General features: G+C 58.0%; 1 protein-coding gene across 5 annotated transcripts in view; it reads right to left on the bottom strand.

Moving 5' to 3' along the window:
* PAX5 (paired box 5) overlaps positions 1–15,703 on the bottom strand; it is a 151,214-nt gene extending 135,511 nt beyond the window's left edge. For 2 of the 5 annotated variants that reach the window (XM_055700251.1, XM_055700253.1), the window contains exons 1-3: positions 15,024–15,701; positions 7,571–7,736; positions 2,860–3,057 (exon numbers count right to left, since the gene is read on the bottom strand). In XM_055700251.1, the coding sequence (XP_055556226.1) occupies positions 2,860–3,057; positions 7,571–7,736; positions 15,024–15,069 (410 nt within the window). In that variant the 5' untranslated portion in view covers positions 15,070–15,701. Of the gene's footprint in view, positions 1–2,859; positions 3,058–7,570; positions 7,737–11,849; positions 11,962–15,023 lie in introns of all 5 variants that reach the window. The other 3 variants (XM_055700252.1, XM_055700255.1, XM_055700254.1) reach the window with 3 other exon arrangements.
* Between the last annotated feature and the right edge of the window lie 1,217 nt (positions 15,704–16,920).

Here is a 16,920-nt window from a genome sequence, read left to right as displayed (position 1 = left end):
CTCTGACAAATATGATGGAGGCTGGCAGGATTTTGGTCTGTTAGTAAGCCATCATCCAGCTGCCAGCCCCAGAGCAAAGCCGCTGGGTACCAGATTATCTTCAGTGGATGGGTCCCCGGCCACGGGCTGCAGCAGCCAACCTGGCATGGGGGTCAGAGGGAGCTGTGCACGCAGCTTTGGTGGGGAAAAGCAGCCGAAGGCATAAGACCCTGTGTGAGCAGGGGTGGAAACAAGCCCCAGCACAAGGCCTCATCGCCATCGTGGTGAGGGCAGTGTGTCCGGAGCCTTCTGACACATAAACATCTTCATCTCTAGAGGGATGGAGAACTGAAGCACTTCGAAGCAGCTGGGCAGCTCTCAGCTTATTTGAGCAAAACTAATCGCAATGATTAATTAAGCCTTAATCACACAGACTTGCTCCTGCTGTGGAAGAGTGGCCTATTATTAATATTAATGAATGTTATTAATTAATAATAATAGTTATTATTCACTCATATGTGGGGGCAGCAGCTCAAATTCATCTGCTAAAAGGCACCCTCAGCAGCAGGGATGTGTTGACTGCACTTCATCCCAGTAGTCCTGACATTCTCCAGAACAGCTCCCATGAAGGGAAGAGCTCAGCCCCAGTGCGTCCCTGTTCCTCAGCAGGGAGGCTGGGGCCGGGGTAGCAGGGTGGCTACTCCACCCTCTCCGCCGCAGGAACGCCAGCTCCTCGGGTTCACCCTCCTTGCTGTGGGACAGGAACCACGCTGTGCGATTTCGGTTGGGTTCAGGTCCATGGGGGCAGGGCAGCCCCGGCTTTGCATCTCGGCAGCGGATACGGGCATCGTGAGCAGGGGTCTGCATCCTTGATGTGTGACATCCCCACCAGCAAAGCCTTGAAGTATACCCTTCATTTTAACCGTGAAGATAAAAACACAGGGACTACAACACGGAACAGGCAGGATTTCGCAGTAAAGCCAAGTGTTCCGACGTGAATTGCAGCTTTCTTGTCATGACAGTTTGGTCCGGGTTTTCAGGATGTGCTCCCGGGCTGGCCAAAACAATTATCCAGGTAAAGAGACTGACTCAAAAAGATTGCTTGTATTTCTAAAAAGGGATTACACACCTTTAAGAAAATTGAAAGATCTTAGCCACGGCCACAAGCAGATGAGAAAGGATGAGATTTCCGGCCAAAAAAAACACCACTTTGTGGCAAATTAAGAAACAGGTTTCTAATGCAGTGGCAGTGGGTGTGTGGACATTATCAGTGCAGAACCACACAAGGACACAGCAAGAGGCAGAATATGGAAACTGTGTCAAAACATGACTGGAGGTTACTTGATCTCTCTTTTCCCTGGAGCTATGATTGCCTTTTTGGTAGTTTTTTGGAGGATGCTTGAAGCCCTACTGCACAAACACAGGTCTGCTCACAGGAGCGATGCTTCTCACACGGCAGGGCTCAAGTTGACTTTATGGAAGCAGAGCTTGCCCTCAGTTACCTGAGGTCAGGCAGAGTTGTATTTTCCTTCGGTTTTCCTGCTGTCTACATTATTTCTCAAATCCTTTTTAAAACTGAAAATGCCATGTCCGTAGGGTTACCGCATGCTGATCCGGAGCCTCAGTGAGTCAGGGACTCCCAGGCAGCAGCGAAGGCTCCACGTGAACTGACCCATTTTTGCTCTTAAACACGCAAACGTATGACTCAACATTCTGTTCAACAAGGCAGAGACACCACTCTCCACTAAGGCTGGGAAAGCCACTCCGGCTACTCAAGCGGCAACTCCATGAATGCAAATCAGGTTGGGATAGCCAATAAAAGAATATTGCATCAATTTACTTCACGTCCATGGACACAGATGGGACTTTATAGCTAGCTGCATTCAAGGAATTTGCATTCAATCGCACAAGTGAAAACCATCTCACCAGCGTGGTGAGGTCGAAGCCCGGCGCAGAGCATCCTCTGCGAAAATGAAAGGACTCTGCTTGCCAGGAGTGTGGGTGTGCATGAGGCTGCCCAAGTGCTCTGCCTTCCAAGTATTAATCCCTTATTATCAGTCTGGCAGGGCTGGAGGCATAACAGAGTATTTCACTGGGGCTTTTTTTAACACCGGCTTCAGACATTCTTCGACTCAGAAGGAAGCAGGCAAGGACAGGTGTAACTGGGATAGCAGTAGGTCACTATAGCTCCAGACCCCTCTGTGAGCCCAGTTCTGCCCAGCGAGGTCATGGCAAAACTCCCAAACGTGGAACTGAGTCTCCAAATGAGATTCTCCTGCATTTTTACAAAAGCAATTCAAGGCCACTTAAGTGCGTCCATGTAACAAGCAGACAGCTGAGGCACTTGAAAGCTACCAACCCAATTCTCCCAGTGATGTTCATGCTGACAGTAACGGCCAGCACTGTTCTGGTGCCACCTTCAGCAACACTGAGCAGGCATCAGGAAGACAGAAGTGGTACCTCAGACCTGTGCCTTGGGTTCCCTCCTCCAGGCACCCTGGCCCCCTCTTTCCCCAGGCGACTGCTAGCCCACCCAACGGCCATCTGAGCTTTCCCCGGGGGAAGAACATCCTGCTGAACCCCCACCCCATCAAGCAGAACAAAGGTCTCGTTCAGAGCAAGCACGCAGGATCATCACTGGCAAGGACTGCAACTCACAGACCGAGAAAAGGATGGGAAAGAAGCAAAGGCCAGCTGCAGAACCTGCCCAGTCCAAGAAATGCCCATCACCTGCAACGCTTTGGCTGCCAAGGTGAGCCCACAGCTGCTCCCCAGCCCCAAATGCATCAGGAAACCCAGGCAAGCTGCACTTCTAAATGAGGGTTCAGTGACAGTGCTTCCGAGGAGCATCCCTCCCCGGGATCAGACAGATCTCTTTACCTGTTAATTGAACTGACGCTGGGCACGGTGTCGTTGTCACACACTCGCTCAGCAAGGAGTCTATCCCTGATCTCCCAGGCAAACATGGTGGGATTTTGGCGTTTGTATTCTGCAATTTTTTCAACGACTTTGGGTGTGGCGACCTTTGGTTTTGATCCTCCAATCACTCCAGGCTTAATACTCCCAGTTTCATAATACCTGGGACAACATCCAAAACAAAGCTTTAGTTATCACAAATAGACAGAGAACATGCTTCGAGATTTATAGAGAAAATAATTTCAAGGTAACCAAACCCCAGCAAATCCTAAGATACATCTTCACTTCCACATACACATTTTCTGCCTATGTAGTGCTTTATCACCTAACAGATTAACTTATAGTAATTGGAATTGGGCCTCAAGATACAATATATGTTTTTCTGTAATAGCAAGACAAAAGAAACAATGCAAGATTAAAGGGCATGCCAGGATCCAAAATTAACTGAAAATGTGTGTTATTAATCAGCAGTACCGGCAATAATAGAAACAAATCACACCAAAGACCACTTTTTGTGCTGGACTCTTTTGTAGCAAATTACTGTTTCTACAGAAACTCTCTGTCATTAATATCTACGTCTTGTTATCATTTCATAGCGAAATGAAGTTAGGTACTGTATTTTATTTGCACCTCTGGGATAAACATGCTGCCATAACTTTTTCCCATTTTATGGTTTTAGCACGCATATCACAGTTTTGAGAGTTAAGTGTTTCTCAAACTGCATCCTTTCTAACGTTAACATTTCTAGTAGTTTCAAGCACAGATTTGAAGGACAAGAGTGCTGCCCTTGCTCTGGAGGGGTCCCAACGGTGTGCAGGTCAGCTTATGTGACCACTCCGTGGCCCTTCCTCAGGAACAGCATCCTTACCCACACCAGCAGCTCTGCCGACCACCACGCCAGGAAAGGCAGAGCCCTGGGTCCCTGAACCCACAGCAACCCGCCAGGCTTCTTCACATGTAAATCACACAGGAGGAACTGCTTTGGATAGCATTGCAACAGTATGTCCCAGCTACATCCCACGTCCTACCGACCTCCCCTTTTAATAAACAAAGCTTTGAAAACGCTGCTAAGAGCAGAAGTCATTTTTGATCCCTGGAGGGACGGAAGGCAGACCAAGAAATGAGATTGTGCTCCTTGGCACTGTCAGGAAGCCCAGCACACGAGGCGCTCTCCCAGACAGGCGCTTCTTTGTATCTTGTGAATTTTCGCATGACCGCATGAAAAATAAACCCCATGCCTACCTGCCCCACCTGCCCGGACCCAGCACATCCATTCTGTACAGCGCAGACCGTGAGCCTTTCAACCAGACACCCACTGAGCTGCACAGTCTCAGCAGCTTCAACATGTCCACTCCACACTCTGTGCCTGTATTTCTAATCGGGAGCTCAGAAATGACTCCCAAAGAAGAACATAAAGACTGTTTATTAACGTATTTTCTCCACAGCTACTCGACATGCCCAGTACATGGGGAAAAAAAAGCATTCATTCCCCAATCTTTCCAGCGTGAGCAGAACACAAACGGGCTGCGCAGCCAAAGTCTGTCGCATTGTAACATGCAACCACGTTCATGAAATTCCTGCCAGGCTACCAGTTTTCAATTGTTCCAGGAGAGCTCTGTGTGCAGGGCCTTAAATTCCTTTTAAAGAGACCGCTACCGTGGCGTTTGCGTGTTTTCAGATATTCTGGATGCAGGTGTGGACTCCACCAGTCTCCACAAGCCGTTTAAGCAATACTAGTAATGGAAAGCATCAAGTGTCCGAGATGGATTAACCCTCCCGGTACAGAATCGTGCAGTCATTTAGGTGTCCCCAAACACAGCCTAGCCTGAGGGCAGGATTCAGCTCCCCCCATGCTTCCTGAGGACACGACAAAACAATGGTGAACGCAAACCGTAAACCTACTAGAAACTTGCACCCCTGGCCTCAAAACCTTCACCGCTGGCACCTCTCCCATGAGGAGGGTGTAGGAGGACGCCAGACAATACCATGGAATGCTACCAAACAAAAAGTCACAATTTACTTAGCTCCAGTCAAAACATGCAAGTGTTCTGGGGTGCTTCTCTCCAACAGGGCCTCACTGCGCTGTGACATGGTGGCAACTGCCTCACGATGCTGGACAGCCCAGCTGAGCGTCACATCAGCCAGCAGCTCGGGAAGCTGTGGCCGCGTGTTTTCCACAGCTGACTCACTGCTGTAGTTAAGCCATGATGACAAAATCCCTCGCCACCACCGTGCCGCAGCAGTGGCAAGCTCACTGGGGGGTGACACAAAGCCCTTGGTACCCTCTGGCCAGCAAGACCTCCACCCCCAAATCCTCTAACCACTGCCTACGCACCCGTCCTCGCCACCTTGAGCCCTGCAAAGGCACGCGCACACCAGCGGGAGACATGCCTTGAGCGGGAGGATGCAGGATCGGGCCCAGACCCTTCATCCCCTGCAGCCAAGAGGTCTCGCTATGAGGGGGGGACAACCGTCACCCAGCGACGGCACTGGCATCCCCCCCCTCTTCGCCCTAGCAATGACCCTAGGCACAGTCGAAGGGCCCGCTGGCTGCACAGCATGGGCATCCCTGACTCCCGTCTCCATTTTAAAGGCAAGGACAGCCGCAGTTGGCTTCATTTTACGCACATCAGGGCCCGACCCTTTGCTCCCAGCCAGTTCCCCGTGCAGGTGAAGAGTGGGCACCCCGGCGTTACCCTCTTCTGAGGGGTGAGTTTCGCTTGCACTGCAACTACCGGTTCCCTGCCCCTGAGTGTTTTTTTAAGGCTGTACCAAAACCTGAAAAATTCCCACCAACAACATTCCAAACGTAAGGATTTGTTATGATTCTCATTTTTTCACACACACGAAAACACACACACACACAGAGCTGCAATTACAGTGACATTTTACCCACTGTAATTATTAGTTATGAAAATAATGAGCTATGAAATTCCAATTTATTGTTGACAACTTTAATGACAAAGCTCTGGAGCCTCACTCCCAGCTCTATAGTGCAAATATATCTAACAGTAAACCTATGGAAACTACCAAAAGCAAAACCATCAGACATTTGCCTGGTAGGTAAATAAATTGCCTGTTTCTTAGCTGTGCGCTGGTCCTGACGGCGATCAGTGGAAATTCTGGTGCAGCAGAGAGAATCACCAGCCAAGCCATGCCAGCCACGAGCAGGAGCCCATGCCGGCAGCAGATGCAAAGCAATATCCCAGTGAAACAGCCCATGATGGGCAGGCAGGTTTCAGATATGGAAAGTTTTCCTCTCTAGAATAGCAAATGCATCAGCATCCTCAAACCTACGCCGGGAGGAACGCATGTAGCTTGCAGGCAGAACGTTATCCCCCTGTAAATGAAGGCCTGAGAGAAAAAGCGGGGATACTGAGAGCAACCGGCACGCTGGACCACGCGGCTCCCTAAAATCATGCCATGCGGGGCTGTGCGGGCAGATTTCCATTTCCCAGTTAGGGCAAGTACAGGTAGGAGGGGGCTATGGAGAAAAGAGTGCCAAGAGCTACGAAACCTGGGGCCTGTGCTGTGCCAAGTCAGTCTGCTGCTGAACACTTAAATGGCCATTGCAAGATCATAAATGTTGCTAACCCAAGCAGATCCTCTGCATGATACTACCCAAAAAAATTGCTTTAACAGGCTTTGCAGCTATGCTATGTCCAGGAAAGCGAAGTGCGTCAAAATTGGAAAAGAAAAAGATTGTAAAAATGAAAACAGCGAGAGTAAAATGCCAAACAATGAAGTTAACTGTGAAAGTTCAGTAAATAGTTCAGGAATTAACTTTTCCGGATTATCAAGAAAAAGATATTCTAACAAAAAAAAAAAAAAATGTTTTCCTTAACATAACTTGCCCAAGTACCTTAGAATACCTGGGGTCCAAAACCCTTTTAACACATATATTTTTTTACAAAAAATATGTTCAGATTTGTTCACGAGATACAAAGAAGCAAGCATGGCATTTTTTACCTGAATCTCTGTCACTTTTTAAAATGAAATCAGGCAAATACATGAATTTAGAGTTTAATTTGCTGTTGCCATAGTGGTTCGAGCAGCTGCAGCCTGAGCAGAGGGCTGCTCCCTAAATAGCCAGAATTAAGATGGTTAACAGTTACTCATGGTGTTCTGTGTTCTAATTAAGAACATATTCCAGCACAAGAGTGCAAAAATATGTTGAATTAAACAGTGGGACAGATTGCAGAACAGCCTGTGGGAATGAATGCATGGCAATGCTGATGCAATATATAAAGGTATTATTGCGAAAAAGAGAGTCCTCTTCAGAAAGCAAAACAAGCAACTTCCACAACTTTTTTTTTTTTTTTTTTTTTCATTTTACTAAAGATGACTCCCAGATTTATTCTACTTCTTCAGAACAGACAGGTGCAGGACATACGCCATATATATAGCAAATATACCCCACATGGCATTTTGCACTTTCTGTTACAATTACCTATGAGAAACCCTGAAAGGGGCAAACCAGACGTATGAATGATGGCACTTTTTTCCCACACCAGGCATATAAAACCACGTGAGCGGTCATGAAGCCCCTCTCCTCACTGGACCAGTTTCCTGAGGTTTCTACTATTGTCCATTTCTTTGCAGCCTTCAATTCAGGGACCGGCACTGACACTTTTTCTCTTGACAGACACAGAAGGATTCATCATCCCCCCTTTACCTGCCAAGTATTTTGCTGACGCAGCCATGGCTGACACGGAGCTGCCGGGAGATGTCACACGGTCGGACCCCTTGGTGGGCGAGCTCCACGATCCTTTGGCGAACCACATCTGGGAGGGGGCGGCCATTCACAAAAACACCCCCCAGCTGATTGACGCCTCCATGTCCTGAAACACACAGGGGAGGGGGGAAAAGGGCAGGAGAAGAAGAGCTGTGTGAGAATTTCAGGGCAGAACCCCCAGACCCAGCACTCCCCAGCGCTGGACATCGTTTCCCCAGCGTTGCTCCGACCTCCGGCTGCTTTTCCCCGGGCGCTGCAGGACCCGACGCGCAGAGGTGGTCATGGCCGCGCTGCCTGCGCCGCCGCAATGCCACTCGCCGGAGGGGAGGACTCTCCTGCCTGAAGGCAGATCGAGCCCCAAGTGGAAAGAAAATGGCCATGGGGAACCATGCAGCCATGCCCAGCTCCCCGCACGTGGGCATCCCAAAACCAGCAGCTGCCCTGGCCCGACTGTGGGCTCCACAGGGGCAGGCCTGGTGCTGCCCCGTGGAGATGAGGCTGCTTGGGAGCCTCTGGTGAGGAAATCGGATGAAAATAAGGCTGGGTGATCGCTCAGACTCCAGGCTATTTATGTCTGAGCACAGAAGGAGACTACCTGAAATGAAATACATAGGGGTTGTGGGGGTTTTTTTTTCTAGATGCCTTGACTTCATCGAGAAAAAAAAAAAACCAACAACAAAAAAAAAAGCATGATTTCCGCTCTTACAATTTACAGCAGTCTTGGAAGATATTATGATCCCACAAATGAAACATGAACAGTCAGGCAAGCCCGGTATATTATTCCTTTTTGAGCAGATTTGCACTGTTCACCTTTAGCAAGGTGAATCAAGTATCTGGCGAAAACGGGACCCACCTGAATAGGAGTGAAACTGTGTAAAACTCATGAACACGCCATAATCCCACATACCAAGTGAGGTAATTTAATTAACCCTCGTGTTGTTAATCATTCAAACTACTTAGATTACAGAGGAGTGCAGAAGCTGAAAACAAGCAATAGGGGAAATATGGATGCCAATTCCAAAACAAAAATAATACAGAAAATCTATCTGCACAGGGCTTGAATAGGCTGGCAAGCCAAATGCCTCAGTGTTTAAAAGAAAAATTACTATATAGACCTATTTTTATTTAAATGCAGTCATTTCACCATTGATAAACCGCTGTCAAACTTCGCAAACACCTTCTATAACTGTCAGAACACATAATGAAATCCACATGAAGGACATGACTGCTAAAGCCAGCTAAAGCCTGTGGCAAGCAGACAAGTGTCTGCTCTGCCTTCATCAATGCGAGATGCAGACCTCTGCCAGTGGCTGAGCTGACCCCAGGCTCGTGCATCCCTCCTGCAGTCCCAGAGAGCAGGGGAGCAGATCCCGGGCACCGAGGCTGCCTTCAGCCACCCTGCCCAAGGCCACGCTGGGGCTGGGATGATGCTGCAGCTGGAGCCGGGACAACTCAACGGCAGAGGCGAAGAGGAGCAGCCCCGAAACGCTGCAGTGAACGAGACCTCGGGCTTCTCCCCTACTAGTGGCTTTGATTGTACAAAATCACGCACAGCGCATTCAATCTGACCGGCAAGGTCCGGTGGTGGAGGTCAGGGAAGGGGAGAGGGAAGAAGAGGAGGAAAGAAGGAAAGGGATGGGAAAGGAAGGAAGGGGAGAGAAGAAAGAGAGAAAGAGCAAGCAAGTGGAAGAAAGCAAAAGAAAGAAAGGAAAGGAAAGGGAAAGACGGAAAGAAAAGAAAGGAAGCATTAAGACATGTCTTTCCTTAGGGAAAGGGCCGATTCTCACCCCGTAGCTCTCAGCCCCCAGGAGGCCGGCGGAGCCCGGGCCTGCCCAGGCTGAGAGCATCTGACCCTCCAGTCGCCGGGGGAACAAAGACCGGGGCCGCCGCCGCCCCTCCCGCCGGGGGACCCCTCCACAAACCCGCCACCGTCTCGAAAAGCGGCCCCGGCGCCTGGGCCGGCTCCCCGCCCGCTCGGGGTCCCCTTCACCAGCTGCCGCGCTCCCCGGACGACTGCGGCCGCCGGAGTCCCCGTCGGGCCGGGGGACTTCGAGAGGCGAGGCGGGGGGCACGGGGCTCAAGCCCCCGGCCCGCCGCACTGACGGGGGAGCGCGGTCGTTGCGCTGCTCCGCTCCCCCCTCCGCAGCTCGGAGCCCCGCCGCGGAGAGCGGGGACGGGGCGAGAGCCGGAGGCGCTTCCCGGCGGGGGGCGAGCCCGAGGGCGCAGGGGCCGGAGCCCCGGGGCTGCGGCGGGCAGGGAAGCGGGTGTCCGAACGGCGGCCGGTTCCGGGGAGCCGCCCGCGGAGGGGTCAGGGCTGCCCCGGCTGCGTGTGTCCCCCCCCCCCCCGCCAGCGCCCGGGACGGCGGTGGGCCCGGGCTGTGCCCACGCGGGACGAGGAAGTCGCGGGGACCGCGGGGGTGCCAGAAGGGGCCAAGGTCCCATTCGGGACCGACCGGGCACCGGCCGCCGTGCCCCGGGCTGCGCCGCCGGCCCCGCTCGCCCTGCCGGCGGCAGCCCCCCGCCGCTCCCCGGCTCCCCCGCCCTCCTCCGCCGCGTTTCACCGGGGTCGCCTCCCCCCTTCCCCCCCCCCCCCCCCCCCGACTCCCCCGGGGAGCCGCGGCTCCGGAGATCGTTTGACGGCGAAGGGCCCCGGGGGTTCCCCCGCTGCGGCCGAGGCCCAGATCGAAGACCGGCGTTTTGGTTTGGGGATTTTTTTTTTTTCCCTTCTGTTTTGCCCCGAAATTTCTGCGGAAGGTATCGATTTCCCACGGCTGGCCATAATGCAGGGCGCCGCTGAAACCCCCGCGGCAGCCCCCGCCCAGGGCGTCCGGCCCCCCGCGGGCCCCGGGTCCGAGAGCGCCGCGTCCCGATCGTCCCCCGCGACCGGGCGGGAACGAGTGCCCCGCGTCGCCCCCCCTCCCCCCCACGCATCCCGCACGGCGGGCTTGCCGTCCGTAAAGTTCGCCTTTAAAAAAAAAAAAATAAATACATAAATTCAACACACAAAAAAAGCCGTGATAGGGTTCAACGACGGGAGAGAAACAAACGCGGATTTAAAACGCCGTGTTGCGCGGGGAGGAAAGTCCGTTTGCACGGGGGCGGCAGATGCCCGTTACCGGCTGCTATCCCGGCCCCGGATACCTCCCGAAACCGTGTGACGGACGGAGGGAGAAGGCAGCGGCCGGATGAACAGCGATCGAGGCGAAGACGGAGGAAGGGAGATTTCCAGCCCTTATGCTGGTTGGTTTATCTCGCAAACAAATTTCTTTTAGCTAAAAGGCTGCGGCGCACCAGGAAATGAGGTTAGTTCTACCTTAAATTTCCTCGCAATCTTTCGCCGTAATGCAGCGTTTAACTCACCGTGAGAGAAGATGTCATTTCGCATAACACTGTGCTAATGGATAAGTCTTCCCCGACCTCTCAAGCACAACAAATCTCAGGCAAGCCCATCGCGCACGACCTGTTAACCAGTTCTGCTGCCCGCTCGTCTGCCACCGCGCTGCCCGACGCGGAGCTCGCCACGGGATTGCTACGCTTTTCTTTGGGTGATTAAAAAAAAAAAATCAAAAATAAAATAAGAAAGAAATAAAGAAACTCTTCCCTGCAGCCCCGCTCCGTGCTCTTCGTATTTTTTTGCCTTTTGTTGTTGTTGTTTTTTTTAATTAACGAATATCAAAATGTTGAAATAGAGAGCATATCGTATAGCAAACTTTTCCGTTCCTCGGAAATACCGGGTGGCTTTCTTCCCACATATTCGATTTAGGAGGAAACAAACAAAAAAAATCCCAAACAACAACAATAAAAAAAATCAACACACAAACAAAACACACACACACACATATATATATATATATATACACAAAAGCATGCGTGCATATACACAGACACACGCAGTTAAGCGTGCGTGTGCACCTATCTATGCACGGGAAAATAAACCTCGGACAACCCCTCAGCATCCCGCCGCCGTCCATCCACCGGCAAAGCCACCCCCGACACCCCGCCGGCCTTCCCGAAGGGCCACGGCGGCTGCAGGCGGGTGACCCGGGGCCGGGGGGAGGCGGCAGAGCAGCGCCGCGCCCCGGAGCCAGCATCAGCCTCGGACCATCGTTTGTCCGGAGCCCCGGGGCAGGCGGGGAGAGGTGGCCCCGGTGGCCCCGTCCGCGATCGCGCAGGGCCCGTCGCAGCCGTGTCAGAGAAGTTGAACTAGCAGCCTACTTACTATGCATTGCTGCAAACGGGTCGTGCTTACAGTGTATTTCCATCGGAGCGGTCCGGGCCGGGGCGGCCTCGCCGAGCAGACTTCGATTCGCCGGCGGCGCTCGGGTTTGGGGCTGGGGAGAGGGGTGGGTAGGAAGCGCGGGGAAACAGCCGGAGACCGGAAAAAAAAAAAAAAAAAGAAGAAAAAAGAAAAAAAAAGAAAAAAAAAGAAAAAAGTAAAGAAAAAATCCCCCAAAAAGGCAAAAATAAATACAAAAAAAAAAGCCCCAAGAGTCCCGCCCGGAGCGGGGTCGCGGTATCCGACAGCACCGGCCGACTGCGGCTCCCCGCGCCGCTCGCCACGTCCGGGGACTCGGGAGGGGAGGGGGGTGAAAAGGGAGGGGGGGGCGGCGAGTAGCGGCCGCCCTGGACTGCGCCTATGCCCCCGGCCGCTCCCCGGGCGGCCACCGGCGAGCCGCAGCACCCGCCTCCCGGCTCCGAGGCGGTGCTGGGCGCGGAGGGGGCGGGCGTCTCGGTCCGGCGACCGGGAGCCCGGCGCTCCCTGCCCGACGGCTCTTTGTGCTGGCGGCACCAGCGGCTGCGCGGCGGCCTGGACGGGCGGCAGCGGGGACGGGCGTCCCGTCCGCGGGGCTCGGTCCCGGGGCGGCGGCGGTGCGCTCCGCCTGTGCCGCCCCCCGCCGCGCCGCTCGCAGCAACTCGCGGAGCCGGGCGGGGCGGCGGTGGTGCGAGGGGAGCGGCGGGGGAAGGTGTGCGAGAGGGCGGGGAGCGGGGCGGGGGCCGGGCTCGCCTCGCCTCGCCGCGGCCCCGCGGGACCGAGGCGCCCCGTCAGCGGCCGCCGTCCGACCTGGGGAGCCGGCGCGGCGCGCCCATCCCCATCGCCGCCGCCGCCGCCCGCCGGGCCGCGGGGCCGCCGCCGCCGCCGCCCCTCCCCGCTCGCCGTCGGCCTCCGGGCTCGCCGGGGCGGCGCGGCGCCTGGCTGGCTCGGGCGGTGCGCCCGGCGCGCTGCCGGCCCGCGGCGGGCGGCGGGGGTTGTGGCGGGCGAGGAGGGCGGGGGCGGGGGCGGGCCGGCGCGGGGGCGCGCGGGGCGGGGCGGGGGGCTCCGCCGGTTGCCGCGGGCACCGCCCCGGGACCGCGCCCGCCGCCCCCCGGCCTCGCCCCGCGACCGGACTGCGCGGCTCAGCGCGCCCGCGGAGACGGCGCGGCGGGTGGCGCTTCAGCACCGCCCGGCTGGACAGCGGCGGGCCGGCAGCGGGCGGCGCCCGCCCGTCACTCACCGCCCCGGCCAATCGCAAAAGTTAACTTGACGGCGCCCCGTATTGGCCGCCGGGCGGCGCCGACGGCCATTGGCGGGAGAGGGGCCAATGGGGGCGGGGGGCGTGGCTGCACGCCCCCACTGGGCGGTGCAGGGCGGAGGCTCAGCCATGCGAGACCGTGGAGGGAAGGGGGAGGGCTCCGGGGGGGCGGGCCCCGCCTCCCGGGGCCGTGGGCGCGGGACCCCCGACGGGTGGATGGAGCATCCCAGGGCTGGGGGATCCTCGACGGCGGGACGGCGCGTCCCGCGAACGCGAGTCAGCCGGCAAGCCCGAGGGAGCTTCCCGAGGCTGTCGGTCTCCCCGGCGGCCGGACGGCGCGTCCAGGGGCCGTGTGTCCCCGATGGCCCCCGGCCCCGGCAGCCCGGGCAGTGGGTGAGGACGCAGAAGGCCGCGGGCGGGGGCTGGTGTCGGGGTCTCGGTCTCCGCCCGCCCGCTCCCTCCGCCGTCGCGGCGGGGCCCGACGGCCCTAGGGGGAGACCGCCGCCTCCGGGGCCGAAGGTGTGCCGCTCCGGTCGCTGAAACGCGGGTCCTGACACCCGGTTGCGCCGGCCTCCGCTTGCGGTGGCTGCGGACCGGGCCAGAAATTCAGGGTCTCTTCCCCCTGTCCGCGTCTGTCCCGCCGCGGGTCAGCGTGGGGGCACGGCAGAGTCCAGCCGAGCCACATCCCCCACCCTCGGCCCCGCCGGGGGCCTGCCGCCCCGCCGAGGGCGCCGGAGTCCCGTCTCCCCGGGCAGCCGCCGCAGGGCCGGGGCCGTGGAAGGCGCTGTCTGCCGGCCGCTCCCAGGGGAGCGCCGCCCCCTTCCCCCGCCGCCGCTGCACCCACGGCCCACGTTCTCGGGGCCCCGGCGGCGGCAGGGCCGGGCCGGGCCCCCCCTAGGCGGCGGCGCTGGGCGGGTGAGCGAGGGGCGAGTTTTCGTTGAACGCGAAACTCCCGGGCGCGGCCGTGCAGCCGCAGCCGCCGCCGCGGGGACGGGACGGGACAGGGTGGGGGGTGGAGGTCCGGCCGGGCCGGGAGCCGTCGGGGGTCGACCCTCCCGCCCCCCCGCAGCTCGACGCCTCGACCCGAGGGAGATGTCGGGGTTGGGGCGGGGGCTAGGGGGGGGGCGCCGGCCTGGCTGGAACGAGGAGGGCGGGAGGCGCGGCACCCCCCCCGCCTGGTCTTCATCGGCCTCCCTCCTCCTTCTCCCCCCGCGCGGGGCACCACGGGTGAAGCCTCCCCCCGGACCGACACCCCGCGGGGATGCGGCGGCACCGGCGGTTCCCGCGGCGGGAGAGGCCTCAGGGCGCCGCGCTGCCCGCCCCGGGCTGAGCTGCCGGTACCGCCGCCCCCGGCCCCCCCTCTTCGCCCCCGGCCGCTCCCGTCGCGCGGGGCGTGCGGCGCGCCGCCATGAAATGCTTTATCGATTAAACGATTATTCAGGCGATTTAACTAATAAAAGTCCCCATCGATTGCTTCGGAATTGCATTTCGCCGCTGCGCCGCGAGGCCGCCTCGGCACCCGCACCCACCGCCGGCCCCACGGCCACGCCGCCGCCGCGCTCCCCGCCGGGACGAGGCTCTCCCCGGCCCTCTCGCCGGTCTCCGATACCGACGCCCTCGCTCTCCCGGCCCCAGCCGCGGGGCCGGCGGGCGGACACCCAGGCGGCCCTCGCCGCCGGCGCGAGGCCCCTCCGCGGGACACGGCGGGTCCCGGCAGCCCCCCCCCGCGCAGCCCCGAATGCCCCAGAGGCAGCCGGCCCCGGCCCCGCCGCGCCCGACCCTGCCCCGGGCGGCGGCTCACGCGTAACCGGCCGCGGCGGCTGGTCTCGGCGTCGCCACGGCCCCCCCCCCCACCCCCCCCCGGCCTCTAGCCCGCGTCCCACCTGTGCGGCCAGCCCGGGGGGTCCCGTAGGTTTTCTCCAACTCCATCCCGGGTTGTCGGGGCTTGGGGAGACGAGCAGCGAGAAAAGTTTCCACGTCGTGTTGCTATAGCCTTCCCTTTCCTTCTTTTTTCCTTCTTCTCTTCGTTTCTTTTCTCCTCGTGTTTCCTTGTTTTGTTTTCTCCTTTTCTTTTTTCTTACCTTTTTTCTTTCTTTTCCTTTCTTTTCCTTTTTTATTTTCTCTTTTCCTGTCTTTTCTTTCTTGTCGTCTTTTCTTTCTTATTCTTCTTTATTTTCTTTATTTTCTTCTTCTTATTTTCTTTTTTCTTTTTTTTTTTTTTATTTTTTTAAGGAGCTCTCGCAGGTTGGAATAATTCAACTCTTCCGCTCCCCGCCGAGCTTTTGCAGCTGATCACTGAGCTGAAACTAAACGTTTTAGGTGGAAAAAAGCCTCTGAAGGAACCGTGAAATGATTAAGAAAGTAAAGAGCTCCTCGCCATGTGAGATCATGTCCTGTTCTCTAAAACATCACAAGATGTCCCCAGACGCAGCCAAGAAAACCCAAGAAAACTCTTTGACATCTGTTGTAGCAGGAATCAAAGTTTGCTCGCAGCCAGCCGCCCCCCGAGCGCTCCGGCGGCTGCTGCAGGGCGGCGGCGGCGGCGGCGGCGGCGGTGGCGTAGGCACCTGCCCGCTCTGCCCCCACCCGTCCAACCCCTCACCAACTTTTCAGCAGAACCGACTTCCCCTTCCCGGGCCGGGAGGTGACGCCGCAAGCCCCGGCGCTGCGCTCCCTGCCGGGCCGGGCCGGGCCGCAGCGGGGGCGGGACGGGGACCTGCCTGCCAGAGCCTGGGGGACGGCGGAGACACCCCCGGCGCCGGCATCGCCCCCTGCCCTGCCCTGGCCTTCGCCCCCGGCGGAGGGAAAAGACCTTAAGCCGGGGCGCAGCCCGGGGGCGAGCGGCCCGACGGAGGTGCCGGTGGGGAGGAGGGGGCTGGGCTGGGATTTCCCGGCCCTGGGTGCAGGGGACTGCTGGGGTTCCCCCCACCCCCCGCACCTCCCGTTTGCATGGCGGCCTCCAACCGGTGCCGAGCCGCGGCTGCAGACCCACGGCCGCGTCCCGGAGGCCTCGGCGGCGCCGGTGAGGGCGGGGAGAGGAGATTTCACGAGGCCTGATCGTTCCCAGATTTATTTTTCAGCAAAGCGATTGGGGGGGGGAGGCTGTGTTTAAAAAAAGTAACGGCGCGGCTTTTCGCAAGGAACGAAATCAACACCAGCCCCACACGGTATCTGCCGTTAAACCGGGGCCGCCGCCGCCCTGGCCCGCTGGCAGCGATGTCCCCGCTGCCACCCGCGCACGCCCCCGGCCTCCCACGCCGCCGCCAGGTCTCGCTCTCACGGAACCCGCCCAGACGTGAAAACCGCCCGTCGGCGGGGGACCGGCCGGGGTCTGCTGCCCCCGCGGGGGGCCGAAGGGAGGTGGCAGAGCGGCCAGGGGCAGCCCCGCGCCGCGGCCGGCGGGGAAGGAGGGCCGTCCCCGCATGTGGGGAGGCCAGGAAGGTACCGGGGGCTCACGCCCTCCCCCCCGGCGCCCCCTCGTCTCCCCCAGGAGCTAACATGGACGCGGCTCTGCTGCATCCCAAAGCCGTACATCCTTCTCCCGCACATCCCTCCGCTCCGGACGCCGGCGCATCCCAGGACGGGCGACCCGGCTGCCCCGGCTGGCTCTACAGCTGGGCCGGCACCGGGCCCACCGGGACCCCCGGCCGCGTGGCCCCGTCCTGCGAGTTTGCCTCTCGCTAAACGCTTCCCTTTTCACCAACGTTTCTTTGCTCTCATTTGCTTACACCAAAATAGCCGGCGGACAGAGCCCGTTTTCCGCTGGTTCTCTCCGAAATG

Source organism: Falco cherrug (genome assembly GCF_023634085.1).
Source record: "Falco cherrug isolate bFalChe1 chromosome W unlocalized genomic scaffold, bFalChe1.pri SUPER_W_unloc_1, whole genome shotgun sequence".
NCBI classification, from domain to species: domain Eukaryota; kingdom Metazoa; phylum Chordata; class Aves; order Falconiformes; family Falconidae; genus Falco; species Falco cherrug.
This window is presented reverse-complemented; position numbering and strand designations above follow the sequence as displayed.